Here is a 22,434-nt window from a genome sequence, read left to right on the forward strand (position 1 = left end):
TCCACAATGCATCTCGTACACCCTGATGTAGTACTTCGTACCCCTATTGGGTCTACGGACCCTGGTTAAGAACCCCGAGAATAGAAATGTCCAATCGGAGAATAATTCATTGGTGTTACAGCTGTGGAGCGTACTACTACCCTACTCGCCACCGATAATAACATAGATAAAGAGAACAAACAACACCCAGTATGTAACCAAAAATAAGTCACGGGGATCACAGAATGACAATGGTTGCCATACTGACCTGATTAGACAGCTATATACCGTACGCAACGCAAGCTACGACTTTTTGATTTATTACTATTCCCCGTGATAGTTTCATAGATTGTTGCGTCCGTAGGACTACCAAGTCACCGTTCCGAGTCGCAAGTCCTTCTCTGATTTTAACGCTTGACCCGACTCAACTCGAGTCATTTTTATTTAATCACCCAGTCAATCCGAAATCACAGACGGATCGAAGACCACGGATGCCACTGGTTATGCGATATTCGTAAAAGAGCGGAATGTGACAATATCCCACAAATGCCAAGGAGCTCTGTCGTCATTCTCAGTAGAATCATATGCCATATTATCCGCTCTTCATTGGATCGAAACAAATAACGTTAGCCGAGCTGTTGTTCTCAGCGATTGCCTTAGTGCACTGGACTGTATAGCTAATTATCGAACAGATGGGCCTTTTATCGTTAATCAAATCGTTAATGTCCTCAACAGGTTGACGAGTGAAGGAAAATTAATCACGCTCATATGGATTCCGGGCCACGCAGGAATTCCCGGCAATGAAGTAGCCGATCGTCTGGCCAAGGAGGCGACATCGTCACACCGTGCCATCACAATTCATGACATCCCTATAGACGATGCAAAGAAAATCGCTTTACATAAATGCAAAGCTATTTGGAACCGGGAATATCTCGATTCAGAAACAGGAAGTCATTACAAAATCTTCCGACCAAATCTGGAGGTGAAATTACCATCAGTCCCACCAAGACGCAGCGAAGCTACGTTGTTTCGACTACGCACCGGTCACTGCGGACTCAATGCACATCTCCACCAAATTGGCTGCTCGGAATCACCATTGTGCGAGCATTGCGGCGAATTAGAAACGGTCGAACACTATATTATGACCTGCTCACATCTGACTGAGATAAGAAGAAAGCTACAACATATCGCGCAGACAAAGAACGTACCTTTCCAGCTATATAACCTTTTAACGGACAGCAACATTATTGCCGATCTACTGGACTTCATACGAGAGTCAAAGCGTCGCATTTAGCTACGTACTCATCTTGCATTTTCGTGACATTTCATGCTACCATTTTGATCAAAATGTCTAAAATCTAAATCGTCGTGGTGCAAAAAGCCTTCGATGCGAAAAGCACCACTAAATGTTTTTATACATAATAATAATAATAAATCCGAAATCGAGTAATTTTACGAGAGGGTCGCATCAAACCAAAAGACATTTTTTAGTAACGAATCATCGACGGGTCATGTTTTATCATCATGAACTAGAAATGTGACGTAATCTTCTACCGCATGGTAGCTTTTAAAAGTGATGTGATAGTGAAGTTTGTAGAGATTTCAGTGATTTTTATAGTGAATTTCAGTGAACTTTAAGTTCTTATATCTACAAAAAATATATGGCACTTAAATTTTATTAGGGAGATAGGTTCCCCTATTAAAACCAAGACACCAAACTATATGAAATCGCGCACCGCGCGAAGAAAATTAGAAAGACGTTCAATAATTCTCCAAACAAATACTCCATAATTTATGTGACTCATGAAATAACTTTGGACCCTTTTCGAATCGATGCACTAATTGGTGGGCCCGGGTGCGGTAGTTAAGGTTATGCATGTCACAAATGATTGCAGACGCGAAAGGCTTATCTATAGGCCCCCCGATCGCGATCTGCTTAAGCCGGTGGTTCCCAACCAGTGGTACGCGTACCACTAATCTTACGCGGATGTCTTCCTGGGTGGTACGAGAGAGTAGATTCTGGTTATTTTTCGACTGAAGGGAGTTATTAGTTCAGTTTTTTTCAACCTCGTGAATGAATTTCGTCGATAATATTAGCAGTTTCAGATATTACTGTCAAAAATTTATCCATTCTCAGTCCACGTGATCAGATTAACAGGCGTAGCTGAAGGAGGGGTGTCTTCGAAAACTTGGGCAAAAAATTAGTGATGATGCACTTTGTTGCATAATGTTATATTTCTTGACTTCCCATTCGGATTTTCCGTATAGTAAACATTTATTGGAATCGCCCTAACGTACCAGAAAAACCTTCATCCATGACGAAACGAATTTTTAAGTGTGACGTCACCGTGGATTGACATTGACAATTGAAAATATAGCGTAAATAATGCTCCTATGATGAAAAGGGCATCCGATTTCTGTCATAAAAAGACCAAAAATATCTTTAATCAGGACTACATCGTTAAGCAGCATTTTTACGGTCGGCGGCCATCATCATCAGAACACCCATTCTGTACCAATGATCAATATCCACGTGCAAATACACATAGCATACGTCGACTATTTTGGGTGTAAATCGTCAGTAGGCTTATACTCGATGGGTTTTCGGACGTATTTACGCAATTTTGGCGACAACGTTTGAACAAAAAACATTTTCTAAAGGCATTCGTTTAAAACAGTGGTTCCCAAACGGTGGGGAATTCCTCACTGGTGGAGAATTAAATGGTTTCGGGTGGGGAATAGACGCATTTGTTGAACATTATATACAGGATAGTCTACATATTGACGGAGACACATGAACGATTACCGTTACCAGTTAACTGCTCTGGAATGTATGTATAGCAAAAATTGTATTGCGTGTTGTTCACAAAAACTCATAATATCTCTGGATAACCAATTATGGCGTCACAAACGCATCGAGCACGACCAGTATGACGTGAAATAAGAAATTCGCTGAATTTTTAGGGTTACCGGTATCGGTTCACAATCGGTTTTGTGCTGTAGTTATAGGCGATTGTCTTGCGTACTGTTGTGGTTGTATCTTGCGTACTCATACAAACAAATAGCTCCTCCGCAATGACAATAGTTAAAAGGAAATACGACGATAGTTTTGGGTAGTGGGGAATGAAGACTCGGAATAAATCTGAAGTGGGGAATGAAGACAAAAAGGTTGGGAACCACTGGTTTAAAACAATGTTTAAAACATGTTTTAAACAAAGTGTTTTAAAACACCGCTTGTTTTAAATGCAACCCTAAATATAATACTTTACTGGACAAACTGAAAATAGGGAAAAGTAAGTAAATCACAAAATATTATGGAGTGGAAGTAGCAGTAGCGGAAAATTAAATTGATTTACTTGAGTAAGTAATGCATAGGGCTACCATATGTCCTCTTTTTCCAATATATTAAAAGTGTCCTCGGAGGACGCCTAAATATCCTCTTTTTTGAGAATTTGTCCTCTTTTTCTAGAAAAAAGTATTGAAATGCGATCACGGCTTTTAACAGTCAATTCATATTTATTGACTCGAAGAACTTTTCGCATGCCTCTTATCAAGAGCAGCCGGCACGATAAAGGATACAGAACACAAATAGATTCAAAACCAAATGGCGAATTGTGACGCAATAATGTAAATTTATAAATTATTATTATTATTATTATTACAACAACAGTGGTGCATATAGCCTGATTAAGGCTTTGTGCTCCACGACATGATAATTCAACGGTTCAATGCATTTCTTCTGGTCTTTTTACTTTGTTTCTTGCACTCTCTCAGGCACTCTTCAGCAGTTCATCGGTTCTGTTGCTGCCGAATTATAGCTCGGCTCACTGTAGTTGGGCTTTTTAAGTCACTGCTTAGAAGTGAGGTCGGCGATGAGGAGCCATAGAACCTCCGACACATAGTAGTTAGTCCGAACCGGGTTTAGAACCACTGCCATTGGTGTCGTGACGCTGGCGCTTAACCAACTGCGTCACTCGCTTCCCCGTAAATTTATAAATAACACGAATGGAAATTTAACCATAGCATCATTGCAGCGTATATAGCGACAAGCAAACTTGAAAAAGTAGTGCGCGTGAGGAATAACATACAAATACAATGAGACAATGCAGCAACACAGAAAAATTGAACAAAAATAGGGATGAACAGCTAAGCAACGACAACTAGTGTGAGATTTTAAGATTATACAAAAATTCTTTCTGGCGACAAAGGACCGGGCTGTTTAGTTTGATAGAAGTGGATTCCAAAGCTTTTTAATGAAATAAGGATCTACCCTTGAATAAAACTGAAAACATGTAGTCTGAATAGTTTAGGGCGCAAGACGGGTTGTCGGTCAAATGCTGGCCAATTGAAGAACTGCATGCCAATACACTTGGCTGTACGATTGGTATTTTGATGCGTGTTTACATTGCTGAATTACGTCTTCAGAATCAGGAGACTGCGACGCCGATCTTATCCTCTTAGGAACATGCTGTTTGATACGTTCTAGCAAGCGTTGGGATATGCGTCCCACGTACCGACTGTCACAGTGGCATTTGTATTCATATATGACCATACTTATATGAAAAGCAGGCAGCACATCCTTTCGCGTGTTAGGCAAAATTTGTTTCGTTGTATATACAATCCTCGCATTAACAGTGTTGTAACACGATTCGACGCATGATCTGATTGACTTGGTGAATCTATTAGAAACAGAGCCAAGTCAAGGAAGGTGTATGTATACCGGGCATTTTTTAGGGTTGTCGGAATTTGCGCATTTTCTCCGCGATGGCAGAGTCAGTGATAATATCGGGATATCCATTTTTGGACATAATGGATCTAATCCAATCTAATTCTGCAGGCAATTTGTCTTTAGAGCAAATCATAAGTGCTCGATGCACAAGGGTAGAGATCAAATTTAATTTACGCTTTTTTCGGGCAAAAGGAGTTTCACCTTACATAATGACCGGTGAATGTTGGCTTCCGATAAACTGTTGTGGTGAATTGGTGACCCGTTTTTTTTTACCAATACATCAAGAAATGGTAGGGAACTATTTCGTTCTTTATCTACTGTGAATTTAAGGGATTGATGCATTGCATTTAACGTATCGAACAAGGCATCAAAAATGCGATCAAAAATTCGACTCCGATGCAGCGAACGCCAGAGTTGACAAGACAATCACGACAAATACGGCGCGACGGGTATTTCGGGAGTAGAGTATTCATGAATCCCGTAAAACTACTCTGCGGACCCCTGACGGGTATATGGGGCCCATGGGGAGAACCGGTGATGTAGAAGGTGATATTTCCTGGAAACATGCGCTCAAGCCACTGCAGAAACTACAGCATAAAGTGCTCCGAATCATAGCTAGGGCCCCTAAGGGGCCTGGCTGCCCATCCAATAAGTCGCTGCTGAAGAGATTCGGCGTCCTAAACATAGAAGATATGCGGAAACTAGAAATCGCCAAGTTTATGTATCAGTTTCACTGCGGTCGTTGCCCCGAATATTTCAATGACTTCTTTACCTCTGAATCAAAAGCGCACAAGTACAACACACGCGCGTCCACGTCGTCCAAATATCATATGATCGACCGAAAAGATCATCGCTCCATCAAATATGCCGGACCTGATGTGTGGAACAGTATCCCGCCGGCCATCCGACAGTCGACGAGCATGTCCACATTCAAGTCGAAATACAAGCAATTACTACTAAATAAATACAATCCATCCTCAAGATTACCGGACCACGACTGACCTATCGATCTCGCTTCCCATGACATGCCGCCCTATTTCTTGTCGCTTTCTTTTTCTATACTGTATTCTTTACTTTCATTCAGTGTGCATGCCTCCTCTTTACTACGCCTAGGCCAAGGTGGGTGTCCGATTCCATTGACAAATCCAAGTCGCTTCGACATCTTCCTGTCTATTCATTGTATCGCATTTTTTGTGGTGTATTGAACTGATAAAATTGCTAATAAACCAATGATGATGATGAGTCTATTAAGGTATGCGATTCTCTGATAATAATTAAAGTCGTTAGATGTGAGACATGGACAGCACAGCTCCGCTGTGGCTATTTTTGAAATCCTCTAGTACGCTGTGTTTATAGATACCAACATGGCTCCGGACGGATACTATTGCCATTTACCGTATATTGATGCAGTGATGCACTCGCGGACATATAGTTTATGGCGTTTAATAATTAACTAGTATCTGTATCAGTATCAGTGTTCTCTAATGTTGGCCTGTTGTTACGGCAAATAATTAACTTGACACGAAAGGTTTATTAATGCAAGTTCGTATTCAATCAATTTTCTGTGCAGTTCCGGAGGCTTTGTGACGATATGAAGCCAATTACCAGTGTTACATTGCCGACAGAATAGGCTGGTAATTGTCACATCCTGATTACATGGGGTGGGATAGCGGTAATATGATTGTTGGTTATCCTTTGCTATCGACAAGGGAAACAGCACTGCAAAAGTCTAAGCGCAAATATGTAGAAGAATACGTTCATTACTGCTTTATTGCTTGGAGTAGGCATACTGTAGTTAATCCATTTGGAAGCAGTGAATCAAGAGATCTTCCTGCAGAAGAAGAAGAATAGCTCAATAATTTACGAAACCACCGTTGCCACGAACAATGGGATGAGTCTGGGCTGTCTGCTTAAGAATAATTTTATTCAAAGAAATCTTTTCTCTGGTGTATCGCGAGCATTTGATTATTTTTGTAGCGTGCAGCAAGTTGAAAAAGTCTGGTAACCACTGGTGTAGACCTATGTAAAAACTGAACTCGAGTATCAGATATGATAAATCAAAAGGCAAAATTGTTCGTGCAGACAGATTATAGGATCGTGATTTTGACTCGATAATCTGTAATGGAGAGGATTGAAGAACTTCTCGTGTGTCCGGTGTGTTCGGATCGTTTCAAAGAACCAAAAGTGTTACCTTGTCAGCACACCTTCTGTTTGAGGCCCTGCCTGGAGAATATCCTCCATGATAACAGGTGACACTTTTTACCCTTAGAAGCATCAGTACCATACACATATTCTGAGCCCAAATTTTCATAATGAATAGTCGTGTCGCAGCGATTCCTATCAGGTCGATCATTTTTACAATGATCTAAGGCAAAGTTTATTCGTTGTGTAATCTAATTCTTCCAGCCCTGATTTACCGCAGGCTTAATCACAAAATGCCAACCTGCGGTCCAGCTATTACTCGGGTCGTGATATGTTTCGGCGCTAGATCGCTAGCTTGGTCTACATGGGACAGATATATTTTCAGTCAAAATATTTTCGAAGTCGGACTTTACGGTCTGACGGGTAATTAGGACCGGCTAATGCTAGCAGTCAATATATATTGGCGCATGAACTTTTTATGTTGATGTAATTCCAAGACAGCGCCATATACGTTCTGTCGAATCAAAACTTTGTAAGAATTATGACAGACACAATCATTGAATAAAATGGTGCTATCTAATTTTTCTTATAAATCAAGGTAGCCTACTTTGTTTTAGTTCGATGTGTGTTTCAAACGTCATGTAGCCTACCTCGTTGGACAATCTACACGAATTTCAATGTGTGTTTATCATTTGTGCTCAAAAAATGTCGCTGGATTTTATTCATGTTTTTGATTGATTGGTTGGTTAGTTAGTTATAAATGTCAATGTTGCTCAGAAATCGGAGGCCATCATGGATGCAGAGACTTTATCTCGTTAGTAATGTTATTACAAAATATAAACTACGAATTCCAAAGTTTGGTAAGTCCGTCGCGCGATCTAACTCATTAAAACTTGGCTGACACATCCGGCAGTGCTGAACATGCGCCGGAATCCATCTGAGAAAAAAATCTTCATTCAGTGTCCGATGCCCAATCTGTCGCGCTTGTCACAATCTTCCGCGTAATGGCGTAGAAGGACTGCCGTCAAATTTAACGATCGTGAACTTACTCGATTTTCCGAATCAACAGCGACTGCTTCGACAATGCAAGGTTGGAAACTTCATTTTCGTGATTATGTTTTTGTAGATTTGCGTTGACGTATGGCGCGAGAAAAGCTGGTTTGGCCATAAACTATGATGATCAGATTTTGTCTTCTAAATCAGGAATGTGAAATGGAAAGTGGTGACGTGGCAATGTGTAAGCACTGTGACGAGTCATTGTGCAAAAGTTGCATTGCGAGGCATACAGGCGATTTGCAGCAAGATTTGCATCACTCTCTCATTCAGGTGTGACCCACAACTCTGCACGCATTCCGACGCTGCCTTTGTCTGCTCTAATTTCAGATCACCCGACTCGTTTCCAAGATCGCTGAATCAGATTTTGATTTACGAGAGAGAGCGAAGAAGTTGGAAGAAAATGGCAGGAATGTGAAACGTGAAATATCGCAGGTCGGTCGTCCGCGGTTTCTAACTGGTTTCGAGTTTCATCGATAATTCTTCCACAGTCGATAGAATGCTTCATCTCGGAACTACAGTCACGAAAGAAATGTCTGGTCGATGAAGTAGACGCGTTGGTCGCCACGGAAACCGGGTTCGTGAAGTTTGCGATCAACTGTTGCATTGAAAGAAATCAAGAGTTCCATTCAGATCATTGCTACGTGACCAGCAAAAGCTTGAAGTAAAAATGACGTCTTTGACGACTCACCGCCAGGTCTCTAGTGAGATATGCAAACGACCTCTTACGCTTGAGAGGTGAGTTTCGCATTCAAGTTTACAGAGGTGGTCAGTAACGAACTAGGCTACTGCTATTTTTCCGAATGATTATTAATAGGTATAGGGTTGCATGTAAAACAAATGGTAGTAAAACGCGTTTTTGTTTAAAACATGTTTTAAACACTGTTTCAAACAAAGGCCTTTAAAAAAATTGTGTTATGGCATAATTGTAAAAATACTTTCCAAAAACATGTTGTATGAGCCTACGGACGATGAGCACTCGATATAGCCGACGTATATGATATGGGATGGTTGGAACCTTCAAAATAATTGGTTCAACAGCAATAGTACGTAGATATTTCGTCACAGGAGCTATATTCACCCTATATTTTCAATGGTAAATGTCAATCCACTATGACGTCACAATTGAATATTCCTGACGTCCTGGCTTAAAAGAAAACTGAAAAAAAATAAAAAATAAAAACATGTTTTGTTTTAAACGCAACTCTTGTATCAGGAAGGGTTACATTTTAAACAAAAATCAATTTAAACAAACATGGTCGTTGTTTCAAATATGTTTTTTATTGTTTTTTAGTCTTGTTTTAGCCATGGCGTCACGAATCCTCAAGCATGACGTCATAGTCGATTGACATTGACAATTGAAAATATAGGGTAAATATGACTCCGTCAACGAAAAAGGCTTCCGACCATTGTCATAAACAGACCAAAAATATTTTCAACCAGGACTACATCGTTCTGCAGCATTTTTACGGTCGGCGGTCATCATCATCAGAACAACCATTCTGTACCAATGATCTTTGTCTACTTTCTATAGCTGTTGAACCGACGACAATTTCGAGGGTTCCAGCCGCTGCACGTCGTATACGTCGACTATATATTGGGTGCAAATCGTCACTACGCTCATGCTATAATAACTAGCCTTCGAGTATGGCCTCTATTTTCCCGAGATATAAAGAAGTGTAAATAGCATAGCTATTTTCGACCACCGTATATTAGTTAACGTACTAATAACGCAAAGCGTTAATGTGGTATCCGATACAACTTTTCCACATTGCTCTTCGTTGAAACTTGAAACTGTGGGCCATAAAATTGACGGCGCCGTTGACGGTATTTTCTGAAACTGACCACTAGGGTAAAACGAATGAGGATCGGTGTCGGCTCGTCCATCCACAATCCACATTGAATATAAGGAGTGCTAATTCCCCCAATTTATTGCGTGACACTTCAAGAGATATTTTTAAGCGAGTGATGGTGACGATCTCGCTTCTGCCCACTCTTCTGCTGATTTTTATGTACTTTGTGAAATCAGCCTTTGGATATCAATGGACCATTGTGCCCCAATCAAATTTTCTCACCCACCACTTCTTTAGAGCAAAAACAAACAAACAAAAAATGAAATCGTAATCGTGCGCCTAAAATAGAATACAAGGCGACTAATAACTGCCCTGACTAAGCTGTGTACTAATTTCAACCAAAACAAATGAGTTATACCAACCTAAAACACGATTGAGAGGTAGCGATATAAATTTACGCAGGTTAGCAAACTTAAGATACTCGTCATTTTCTCACAATAGCAGCGATCCTAGCGAAATCAAACCACATCAGGATTACGGCTGTTGTATATTCTTCCTGTCGATGTACCATTGTGTCCCTGTCTTCATTGTGCCCCACCTACTACTTCTACTCGAAAGTGACTAGAATTTTTTGTCGCTGTTTTGACTTCTATTTGACTAGCTTTATTGTAAGTAGCACTTGAACTTCTCCTTAGCACCCACGAGATCCAGCAATTCCAGAGCGAAATACTTTGTTTGGCGCAACGAGGTCGCGAGCTTCTCCAAAGCAACGCGATCTCGTCGGACAAAGTTCGTCAAACGATACAGGTGAGCTAAGATTTGGGAAACCGATACGTGGCGACACACAAATCAAAATATTTTCAGATCACTAATCGCAACGAAAATGTTGTTTCGTCCGCAATATCTAATTTCTGCACCGTTTTCGCGCAAGCGCCGCTCACATTCGACGATGGCTTGGCCTCGGACGGGGGACCACGGATTCGGAGGACATCAGGTTTGCTCGCGAGTCTTTTTTGACGCATTCTCAAAACGATTCCGTTCAGGACGACGGCAGCGCGATTCCCAATCATCAGGGGACGATGGTCGTGTGACAGAAGCCTTGTGTCAATATCGAAACAAAGGACAAGTGAAAAGGTGAATGTTTTGTGTCGTCGTAAAGCCTGTTATGACTGTAGTAGAGGAGCGAAATCGTTGAAATGATTCTCTTCGCAGGTATTTCGGGGCGGAAGGCAATGGCGTAGGGCAGATGAAATGTCCACATGGCATTACCTCAACGGCCGCTGACGATATCATAGTCGCAGATAACGAAAACAATCGAATTCAGGTTCGTGGATTTCGTTTCAATAACTCGTTTTAATGATCATGCTTCAAGATCTTCGGTCATGTTTTAATTTTGTTTTTGTTTTTATTATTTATATCTACTGTGTGAAGTTGATTTGTAATGTGGACAAATAAGTGATTCTCTCTCTCAAGATCTTCGACGTGAACGGACAAGTTAAGGGAGTCATCGGGAGCAAAGGTACATTAGAAGGTCAATTCAGTCGCGTGGATGACGTGTGTGTGACTCCACGTGGACGGATTGTCGCCTCGGACTTGTACAATCACCGAATCCAAATATTTGACGAGCACGGGAGATTCGTACAGAAGTTCGGTAGCAGAGGATCAGGTGACGTGTGTGTGTGTGTGTGTGTGTGTGTGTGTGTGTGTGACGTCACAGTGGTCGATGATGGTGACGCTGATATTTGTTCAGGTGATGGCGAACTAATCTATCCTCAAGGGGTAGCGACGGACGATAAGGGACTGATTTACGTTTGCGACGGAAGCAATCACCGAGTTCAAGTCTTCTCGGGGGAGGGAAAGTTCGTTCGGAAGTTCGGTTCGGAAGAGAACCGTTTGGAATATCCGAAATTTCTTTCCTTGACTTCAAACGGCAGAGTAAAAGACTCCTTAGTTCCATATAAACTCTCGTGACCTTTGACCTTTTCGTAGGTCGTTGTCAGCGAATTGAGAAAGCACCGAGTTCAGGTTTTCGACTCGTACGGCCGCCATCTTTTCCAATTTGGAACGGAAGGAACCAGCGAGTCTCAGTTCAACAAACCGCGAGGTGTCATCACAGATCAACACGGCAACATTATCGTCAGCGACAAAGACAACCACCGGGTTCAGGTTTTTACGAAAGACGGAGCCTTCGTGACTTGTTTTGGGAGCGAGGGTTCTGAGCCGGGAGAGATGAAGGAGCCGCAAGGAGTTTGCCTTTTGTCAGACGGAGGCATCGCAATCAGTGAAGGCGTCAACACCAGAGTTCAAATCTTTTGAGCAACGAGATTTTGGCGTTCGAACTGAAGATTTTCCCATTATGTTAATGTATTCTTTTCCTTTACGTTCGCGCGACATTGCGACCGGACTATGTTTGTTGGATGTTCGGGACACATGTTACACCTAAGCCTGGTGAATCTTCAATTTGAAAACTGCCAGGAGTATAACACAGGGGTCGGTAACCTCCTGCACGTGAGATGATTTTTCGAGTCACGCCAAATGAGTTAACGCACAAGACATATTATAACTATATGCTTTTGCGAAAAGTGAGTGTTTTAAAATGTACAAAGCTCGTAGGCGACCCAAAGTTATTACGGAAATTATTTCAGAAATCAACATAAAATAGAGTCGTTTTAGGGTTAGGGAGATTACAGATTAGGGAGAGCCGAATTTGGGTTAGGGTCAGATTTTTCATTTATCCTGATGAATTTTTCCGCGCTTTGCGCGATTTACTTTTTCCTGATTTCGTGATTATAATGTTGGAGCAACCCCCCATATAAAGAGAAAATACATTTTCAAAATATGCATAATGTACAGAAATTAGTTAGCAATTATGAAAGCGGACTTGGTGATTTATTTTTCGTCATCGGGCTACCCGACCGGTAAAAAACAGTTTAAATTTGACTGTACTTCACCAAAGTTTAGTGCGATCCGCATTCGCCATAGTTCTGAATATGTTTGGCCATTAATTGCTCGGTCAACAAATGGTTGCGCGTTAAAAAGTACATTTTTTCAGTCACAGGCAACTTTTACATAGGGGGGGGGGGATTTTAGCTCAAATATCAGCCGAGGGGGGTACGAGACGAAAAAGGTTGGGAACCACTGAGTTAGACGGTTGGTTTTCATTCAAGCTGTCATCTTACATCTTTCGGAATTAGCTTTGGTTTGAATAGAGGTCAAGTGTGTAGCAGATATAAGTACACAAGTAGCCTGTCATCAGCCAATAGGTGCAGTATTGTGAACTTGGAGTAATAGCGTTCGAATATATTCCCATCGCCTTAATGAATAACTGGACTCACGGTAGAAGGTTTTCGAACCCAAGCAGTAGCCTATTTCACATGCTGAATGCGACAATTCATCAGTAACGAATTCGAATATACCAGTATACCGCCCAAATGTGTAGATTTAGTCGTAATATAGTTTTCCAGAGCCGGAGCGGACGAGTCCCCGTGTCATTATGGACGATGTTGATTGAGTTTTTATACTTATAGTTATTTCGTCCGACATCTCCGGTAACCGTAACTGCCAACAACCAATACACGCTCATTCATTCCTGATCCCGATGAGCAGAGTATTACGATGGCACCATAAATCGGATGGTAATTGTGTCGCTAGTCTGGTGACTTGTACTTCCGTTCTGCTTGACAATGCGTGTAAGAATGAAGGATAAAGCGAGCTACAGCAAGTAATAACGTGCTGTGGTCGTCAATCATCTGACAGAACTATCTATCGCCTGTGATCTCGGCTAGTTTGAATCCTTTGTGGCAGGGCTACGCAGCAAGTTTTGGGAAAGGTCTAGTTGCAAAAGTTCAAAATTTGTTCATGTGATACTCTCATGAAATAATTCACAGTTATACAAATACAACACTGTGTATTTATATACATACAATATCCGGTAAAGCGGTATTACCAAAAGCATTACGAGAACTGGATTGTTCTGTTAGTCACAACTGCAGAGCAGTGATGAAGCCTCACTATTCGAATTCGGACCGGATTTTCCACAATTTTATGTCAGTTGTATCGGATACGGAATCTATTCCAGATTTTGTTTTGGATATTTTCGGATAGCTAGAAGTGTGCCTTGATTACAGGTCAGAAGAAATAATAGTTGTCATCTTAATATCCAAACGCGCATAGTGAACAGCATGTGATAGGACTGGTAGCAGTGTTGGGATGACTCGAGTCATGACTTGACTCGAGTCAGACTCGAGTCAACTTTTTCTTATGACTTGACTTGACTCGAGTCACTTTGGAAAAATGACTTGACTTGACTTGACTCGAAGCTTCAAAAATGAGCATTGACTCGTGACTCGGAGCAAAATGTACGAGTCAATTTCAAGTCATCATGGAAACGGTGTCGAATAAATCCCTATATCTTGTGTAAGTTCGGATTGTTCGAGATACGCCGGTGTCACTTGTGAGAGCAACCAGTCATTCACTGATCGTACGATACACTGATCCTCGATTGTTAGATCACAAATAAATAGACCGCAAACTAAACAATCACAGCTTGCGTTGTCGTAGTAGTAGTAGAAGATTACTCTAAAAGTCTAAATAGCAATGTGTCTCTGTTTCTTAGACGGATCAATGCTTACGTTGCGCAGTGCTCACCTTTACCAACCTTTATGTATGATTTAAATCAAACAAATATAGTTTGTGCGTTTATTTACTCACGGATATGTAGATGTAGATTAGGTCCTATAATTTGGCTGATAATAACTGACTGTAGCATGTGACTGTACAGTTCCTCAGGTATTTTATTAACAGTTCTACGTGTGCGTGAGTGATACAACGTCTTTTCGCATATATATTTAACTAGATATTCGTTATTTTATTCAATATATATGATCATCATTGATCAATTAATCTGTCTTTCACATAGCTAGCAAAGTGTAATGTCTTTGAATCATCACTCATACATCGAAAATTCAATTTGACTCGAATTGTGACTTCACTCGTGACTTGACTTGACTTGACTCGACTTGACTCGAGTCACCTCCAAAAAACGAGTAACTTGACTTGACTCCAGTCACCTTTGAAAATCGATTGACTGGACTTGACTCGAGTCAAAATATGCAATGACTCGAGATGACTCGTGACTCGAAGGTAGTGACTTGATCCCAACACTGACTGGTAGAACACTGCCTTGCTAGGAAACTATATATCTGCCAACCCTAACCATAGCCTTTGTGAAGGCTATGCCCTAACTGCATCTGAAATCAGCTTATAGTTGGGATTATTCAACAAAAGTTATGCAATTCGGATTCTTGAACGAGATTTGTCGGATTGGCGTGGATTTTTGGATGAGAAACTTCGGAATAAGACGAACTGTTCCGTAGAGACTCAACCTGTCAGACGGATTCGGATTCTCGAAGATTAAGATCCGTTAGTCACTATACTATAAAGCAGAGGTCTCAAACACGCGGCCCGTCAGAGCATTTTGTGCGGCCCGCGACGACATTTTAGATTTTTATTAATTTGACAATATATAAGTGTCACGTATATCTTTTCAGGATATAAAGTGAAAATTCCCTCTGAAATTGGTCCGAAAGCCAAACTATTCATCAAACTTCACTATCACAGCAATTGCAAACGCTACCATGCATGTGAAAGATTCACTATTTCGCCGCATTTGGTAATATTCATAATGACAAAACCTGACGATTCGTGACTGAAATTTGTGAGTTGGACTTGGACGCGACCTTTCTTAGAATTACTCAGACTCGGGCTTACTCGATGGCAAAATGAAAATGACTCGAGTGGACTTGGAGTGACTCGGAATGCCGTAAATTTGTTAGAACCATGGACGAAACAAACTAATCGCGTTTCAAGGGAATAGTAATAGATCAGAAGGTCGCATTTCAGGGGAATAGTAATAGATCAGAAGGTCGCAGCTTGGTATTTCGCTAACTAAGCAAGTAGCTATGGCAACCATTGGCAATCTGTTAGTTACATCTTTGGTCGCTAAACCATGTTATTAAGGCCACTCAAAGGTACCGAGTACCGTAGTGGTACGCTCCAACGATGTAACAGCAATGGGTAGTTCGGCGTTCCGACATTTCAATCACTATCGGGCACATTCATTAATATATTTATATTATATTTATATTTTTTCTGTTCCTATATTTGAAGATATTTGGCCATGAGATTAATAGCCTAGGCCTACTTATCAGAAGTATACCCGAATCCTGGATTGGAATTACAATGCTCAACTTAAAAATGTTTTGATATCAGATCAGTCTCTATTATCAATCTGTTAGATTCAAAATATTAATAGCAGCTGAAAATTATAACCCGGTAGCTTTTATGATGGCATCATATATTTGTCCGTCCATATGGTGTCTATATCTAATAGTTAATATATATCTAGTACAACTAAAATTCTATTCAAATAGTTATAAATGCGATGATTCTTTTCGTGTCAGGCTTAAATAGATACAAGAGTAAATCACATTTTGACGATGTGTATTTACTGTCAGTCTGCTGGATCGGCTCACTTTCAATAGGGCAATTCATTCCCGCCAAATAAGGCCTACATGGAAAGACATAGAATACCACTAATAGATGCTGCGGCCCACGGCGTCGTCAACACTGGAAAACTGGCCCGCAAGCACATTTGAGTTTGAGACCTCTGCTATAAAGGGAGGTAATTGGAATTTATTGACGTAGTGTTTTTGAGAATCAACGATATTGGATTTGGTTTTGTTAAGAAATAGGTAAATACTGAGACAGATAAGGTTCGTACTCAACACTGGAAAGGTCAGCATTCGGAACAGAGTGTGTTACTGTGCATTCACACCCCTGTACCACCTTTTGGGTGTGAATACACACTCTTTCCGCTAAGAATGTGAACGCAACTCCACGGTACAGCGACCCCACAGTCTACACGTTAGTTCTTGACCTGACAGGTTTCACGAATGTACAATTGTACATTGTTCAATGACAGTTGCCTCTTCCAGGTACATTAATCGGGTAAAGTATACTTCAATAGCCAGCCAACCGCTCGTTTGTTTTAAGACAACAGGCGCAATAATCGCGCAACAATAACAAAAAGCACATTCCTGCTGCGCTGAACTTCATCAATACAGCAACAGATGGAAGTTTCTCCGTTGATCATGATATGGTTTTGGGCGTTGAGCTGCTGTGCGCTCGGCGCCGATGCCGCGTCGGTGATCAGCAGAGGAAATGAAACAGTCAATGGAACAGCTGCGAGCAAACCAGAAGATCATGTCGTAGTTGCAACCACCTTAGGTAAATGCAGGATTTGACTGTTGATGTTGGCCTATTGCGATGTGTATGTTGCTTCGCAGCCTCTATGACAGAGATGTCATTCACGGAATGTGACGCAGAGTTCTGTTTTAGCGACGCCTTGTCGGACAACGACGACGACGATAGCAACAACAACAACAACAACAACAGTATCAACAACGACAGTTATCGCACCTGCAAACCTGGTTGCTGTGATGTCACCAACGTTACTCATGCTTGTGATGGTTATCTTTGCTATGTGCGGCAATGCTTTTGACTGCAAAAGGTGAGGAACGGTACGTGGCCTATAAGCTTCGTAACCACTTCCTGTAATATACCCAAGCAGACCACACCCCATTGCAACATTTAACCCTATATCTACATATGACTTACAGGCACGCATACTCTTTCCGTAGCGAACTAGTGATTCAAGACAGAGTCGGAACAGAACGGCGAACGCCAAGACTTTTTATAAATTTATTCCTATCGGCTGGTCGTGCGAAGCGCAAAATGTTTTCTAATCTAATGAATTATTTGCCGATAATAATTAAATCCGTTTTTGGTTCATGTGATCAGATTTAGCGTAGACCCGATGAAGGTTTCGACCTGGAAAATTTAAAATTGAACTTTTTAAAGCCATGTGTAATATGCCATACGGATAAGACTAAAAGGTCATCACTTCGGAGTTTTTGTGCGCAGCTTAGATTTTCTGTGCGCAGAGACCGTGTCAGCACTGCGCAATTGCGCACGTGCGCAGTTTAGAAGGAACACTGGTTCTGCTGACACACTTCGTCGTCGGCCAATTACTATGAAAATAACCAACGCATGTAACCTTTCGTTCTGTATTCTGTTATGGAAATTGAACGGAACTGCGTGAATATTTTGTGGTTCAAATCGTGAATGAAACGTTGCAGGACTACTCAGATATCGGAGCCTATTTCGTACGACTTCTCAAGTTACGTGAACCGCATCAATGCCGACTTTGAATGGGCGATCTCAGTGCCGAGCGTGCCGCTAGTCCACGGAGCCCTACTGCGTTCATCAGATGACGACTGTGCCGCTCATTCGACCGCGGTTTAAACCGTCACTCTTATCAGGCCAACTTGGATTTGAGTTGTGGAGGGACTGTAGATTTTATGACTTGGCAACTAAAAAAACACCCTCACAGTCATATATCACGTCGGTTTTCTACATTGCTGCACAATGAACCGGTTATGTGGCGATATTCGTGAAAACCGGTTGTATTGAGAGCGATCGAGTGTTATGTTCCTTTCCACTCGTATCCTTTGCGACTGATTTGCATAGGATTAGTATAAGGCTGGGCACTGTGATTCGAGTACTGGAATCTGAATTGAGGATTAAATTTATTATTCCAGTCGAGTGGTGAAAGATGATTTTTAGAGTTGGGTTGGTGGTTATTCTCATTTGCTCATTTGTTATCGTGTTCGTAATCACGTTCGTGTTCGGGACTTGCACAAACCGAATCGAATATCGTCGGGATAGGCATTTTGTTCGCACTCGTGACTTTTGTTCGCGATTAGTTGAAAGTGGGAAACGTGACACTTCGTTTTGTAAATCAATGAGCTGCTTATCTGCAGAAAGATTCCTCGATCTAAATTTGTTACCGACAATTTCTGGCTAGTAATATTGCAGTGCAAGCGGAAATCCAGACAATATGGTAATAAAATTGCGGAATGAATATTTGATCATGGCTTGATTAATTTAGAGTTGAAAACGAATCAAATACTTTTTTCGAGGCCTATACGTTTTCCACATACAGCCCACGACAACTACACTACGCTATGGCCAATCTCATAATTGTTCTAGAGGTGGTCAGTAACGAAGTACTTCTACTTTTTCGAAGTACTCAAGTAGTTTTCCGCTACTTGCGGTACTTACTCGAGTAAATCTTATTTCCGCTACTTCTACTTCTACTTCATAAAATTTCGTGATCTACTTACTTACTTCTCGCTATTTTCAGTTTGTCAAGTAGAAGTAGTGTAATCCTCCAATCAAAACGATAACCTGACGAATTTCGGGGCTGTTTTCGCGGAGTACCAACATTTAATTTTCATAGAAGTTAAGTAAAGACTAGATTTTTCGTCGCGCTTCGCGCGCAGTAGGCTACATATATGGAGTGACAAGTATGTTTTCACGAAAGTATCGGTGATTATATTTTAGGTAACGGGTTGTGTGGTTACATTCACGCCGCATTGTCGCCCATATGAAATATTTCATCATATTAAGTATGGCACATATGTTTGAAACTACCGATTCGCAATCTAGCAATTACCTATCATATCGTGATCTAGCAGCCCATGGCGTGTGTCCTAATCTGGAAAAGTGGACTCCAGACTTTTTTGTGCGTTAGACCTGTTTTAGCAGAATACCGTTAATACTTTCTGGACATGAGACATAAAATAAATTTTCCTCTTTTTGGAAGTAGTATTGGTATTATTTCTCTTTCAATTCCAAGTATCATAATTTAAGTTCTAATTGGTTTCAGTTCATTTTTTCTGAAGATCATGCATGATGAGGTATAAAAGCAAGTGTAGTAATGCCTCTATTTTCCGAAAATATAGCTACACTATATGACATTTTTACGATTCAACCTATTTTTATTAACGTATACTAATCGCCCAAAGTGTTAACACCGTATCAGATACAACTTCTCCGTGATGCTCTTCGACTCAACTACGGGCCTTATAATATGGGGGAGGGCCCCATGCCTAGATATGTTCTAAGAGTAAACAAAGGATCAGTACAGCATTTCCATATCATCACTATCATTTGCATCACATGTTGCGGACCAATGGTTATGCTGTCAAAAATTGATATCTCCTGGGATGCATCAATATGAATCAAGCTCTCTACACCTTCCGCATTGCTCAATTTGCATCTTTTGACAGTCCATGAGAACGAATTACGACCATTTTCACAACTACCTACTTACTTGAGTAGATTTAAAGTCAGTCAATTCTACTTCTACTTCAAGTAGTTTTAGGTTGCTTTCAAACTAAGTACTTCTACTCGTACTTGAGTAGATTTCGCGTCGCAACTTCTACTTCTACTTGAGTAGCTTTATTGACTACTTTGACCACCTCTGGACTTCTAATCGTCGCGTCTATCTACCAGCTATTTAAGCAGTTAGTGAGAGCGAACTCACGTCAAATCCTTGGCTGTATGCTCAATGCCATACAGTTTTTTCCCGAAAGTATATAAAGATTCGCGGTACACCTGAGAATCATCAAGACACACAGTTCTAGAATCGCTTTTATTTAGGCATGTAGGATGAGTGTATAATACTAACCTTGATAAGAAGTAAACAACATGCCAAGGCAGTGGTGCACGTAAATTGGTTGGAATTGTTTAAAGCTCCCTTAACCGAACGTTATAAGAGATACCAAAACTTCGTCCAACAAGGTTTGGTCTGCAGAACTGCGACCTAATGGCTTGATGCTATTCTTTAATAACGAATACAAATACTCGATTTCATATTTATGCTCGATTGTACATTTTAATGTGCAACGACTCTTTCTATCGCTCCACCATATCTGTTTCTCTCTGACCAATCAACACACGGTGAAATCCCCAATTAAGATTTCAAGGCGTTCGATAAGTCCGGTAACCCTAATTTACCAAGACATCATTTCATTAGGGTTGAGTAGGTGACGAGATAGCGTCGTTGTTCAACTGTGTGGCCTAATTAATCTCGACTGACCTATCGATCTCGCTTCCCATGACATGCCGCCCTATTTCTTGTCGCTTTCTTTTTCTATACTGTATTCTTTACTTTCATTCAGTGTGCATGCCTCCTCTTTACTACGCATAGGCCAAGGTGGGTGTCCGATTCCATTGACAAATCCAAGTCGCTTCGACATCTTCCTGTCTATTCATTGTATCGCATTTTTTGTGGTGTATTGAACTGATAAAATTGCTAATAAACCAATGATGATGATGATGATATTGAATTCATGCGGCCTGCGTCCTCTACGAAATTTGAAAAGTGGCCTGCGACCCATTTTGAGTTGGCGACCTCGGGCATAACCGGTGCCTTACAAAAGCCTAGAAGTGTGCCGTGCTACAAGTCGGCGGTTACGGAATCAAAAATAGGAAATATCAGCCTGGTGTAAATGACCATTGTTGTCGACAAAAGTCATGATTACCCCAGACCACATTAGGTTTGAGTGCATCGTAAATGCCTTAAGTCTTCTCGCTTCGATGAACTTACGCGTAAGCTCCACTCTTGCAACGCTGCGCAGTGCGCATATACACGTATATCATAACATTCATTCACTAAACATTGACGTATTAAGCAAGTAGTGGGGAATCTCGACAAACTGGGGCCGCGGGCCGCATTATCATGTAAGACAGAAAACTGTCGGCGGGCCGGACTAAATCCTTTCGCGGGCCGTATGTTGCCCGCCCCTGGTTTAAGTCAAAATGTTACCGACATTCTGACATTCTGACATTCTCCAATGTGCGATATACGATTATTTGGAAAGAAATGATGATGGACTGCCCTTATGTCGAAATAAGTCTTCCCGAAACAATAAACAACGATCGTACGAACACGAATGGTATTGACTGCTGTTCGTACTTCGTAGCTTCCCGAAGATATTTGTCCGAATTCCCGAAGATTATTATTTCATCGTGTTCGTAATAAGATCGCATGCAATACCGATCATACGAAAGTTCGGCGGTTTCCCGAATACCGAAGATTTTTATTCTTGCGAAGAGCATGTCTTGCCCCAGGAGAGTTAATTTATCAACGAGAATTATAGTTTCCATACTATTTTCCACTGTGGAAAGCGACAAAAATGGGTCGGCATGTCATGGAAGGCGAGATCGCGATAGGTCCGGTCGTGGTCCGGTAATCTTGATAGTGATAATTACATTTCTGTGAAGTATAGTGATCAAACAGAGTTGAGCGGATTTGAAATTTCTATGTCCTAATCCAATCCAAATCCGAACCGTCAAATCCAAATCCAAATCCAAATCCAGAACTTTTTCATATTCAAGTCCATGTCCAATCCTAATCCGATTCCAACCGGAAATTCAGAAAAAAATACCAATTTATGCAATGGAGGGATTCGAAAATTTTCTTTCACAACCAACGATTCACTTGATTCAAGATAACTTAGTAACCATAAGTACATTAATAACTGATCTGAATAAAGTTTGTCGCCATTCGCCACACGACATTTCAATCTCCCAGAAAATAGGTAAATCCAATCCAAATCCTAATCCGGTCTGAAAAAAATGTCTAATCCAAATCCAATCCAAATCCTACAAAATTTCACAAATCCTGTTTTTTCAAAACCTAATCCTAATCCATGCTCAATTTATAGAATGTAAACGTGGAATGGCAGCGACCGATTTTGCAGCTTCATTCCGCTTCGCTGAAGCTTTACTCCGACTTATTTTACGGCAGCTACTGTAGAATTTCTGGCA

General features: G+C 41.0%; 2 protein-coding genes across 4 annotated transcripts; both read left to right on the forward strand.

Annotated features, from left to right (window-relative positions):
* Positions 1-6,339: 6,339 nt before the first annotated feature.
* LOC145444575 (E3 ubiquitin-protein ligase TRIM32-like) lies at positions 6,340-12,323 on the forward strand. 3 transcript variants are annotated; one of them, XM_080322578.1, is made up of 13 exons: positions 6,340-6,957; positions 7,811-7,940; positions 8,054-8,176; positions 8,234-8,338; positions 8,395-8,480; positions 8,537-8,641; positions 10,392-10,503; positions 10,561-10,690; positions 10,740-10,830; positions 10,909-11,020; positions 11,170-11,215; positions 11,447-11,631; positions 11,686-12,323. In XM_080322578.1, the coding sequence occupies exons 1-13, from the start codon at positions 6,830-6,832 to the stop codon at positions 12,010-12,012; spliced, it is 1,680 nt and encodes a 559-aa protein (XP_080178704.1). In that variant the 5' UTR covers positions 6,340-6,829; the 3' UTR covers positions 12,013-12,323. The 3 variants fall into 3 exon arrangements, with proteins under 3 accessions (XP_080178704.1, XP_080178702.1, XP_080178703.1); XM_080322577.1 differs by having other exon boundaries at positions 6,350-6,957; positions 11,170-11,362; XM_080322576.1 differs by having other exon boundaries at positions 6,341-6,957; positions 11,170-11,631.
* Positions 12,324-16,648: 4,325 nt separating this feature from the next.
* LOC145444628 (uncharacterized) lies at positions 16,649-18,130 on the forward strand. The gene is made up of 3 exons (XM_080322651.1): positions 16,649-16,983; positions 17,095-17,266; positions 17,895-18,130. Exons 1-3 carry the CDS (start codon positions 16,827-16,829, stop codon positions 18,058-18,060), a joined length of 495 nt encoding a protein of 164 aa, XP_080178777.1. The 5' UTR covers positions 16,649-16,826; the 3' UTR covers positions 18,061-18,130.
* The last annotated feature ends 4,304 nt before the right edge of the window (positions 18,131-22,434 follow it).

The sequence above is a fragment of the Botryllus schlosseri genome, chromosome 8 (genome assembly GCF_051294905.1).
Source record: "Botryllus schlosseri isolate E-star chromosome 8, Bs_hap1, whole genome shotgun sequence".
Lineage (NCBI taxonomy): Eukaryota > Metazoa > Chordata > Ascidiacea > Stolidobranchia > Styelidae > Botryllus > Botryllus schlosseri.

Excerpts from the sequence above, each read along its gene's own strand:
- LOC145444628 (XM_080322651.1), top strand. The coding sequence starts at position 16,827 with ATGGAAGTTTCTCCGTTGATCATGATATGGTTTTGGGCGTTGAGCTGC. Across the intron at positions 16,984-17,094 it reads CGTAGTTGCAACCACCTTAG|CGACGCCTTGTCGGACAACG; the intron begins GTAAATGCAGGA and ends GTTCTGTTTTAG. Across the intron at positions 17,267-17,894 it reads AATGCTTTTGACTGCAAAAG|GACTACTCAGATATCGGAGC; the intron begins GTGAGGAACGGT and ends GAAACGTTGCAG.
- LOC145444575 (XM_080322576.1), top strand. The coding sequence starts at position 6,830 with ATGGAGAGGATTGAAGAACTTCTCGTGTGTCCGGTGTGTTCGGATCGT. Across the intron at positions 8,339-8,394 it reads TGAAACGTGAAATATCGCAG|TCGATAGAATGCTTCATCTC; the intron begins GTCGGTCGTCCG and ends ATTCTTCCACAG. Across the intron at positions 10,691-10,739 it reads ACGGATTCGGAGGACATCAG|GACGACGGCAGCGCGATTCC; the intron begins GTTTGCTCGCGA and ends GATTCCGTTCAG.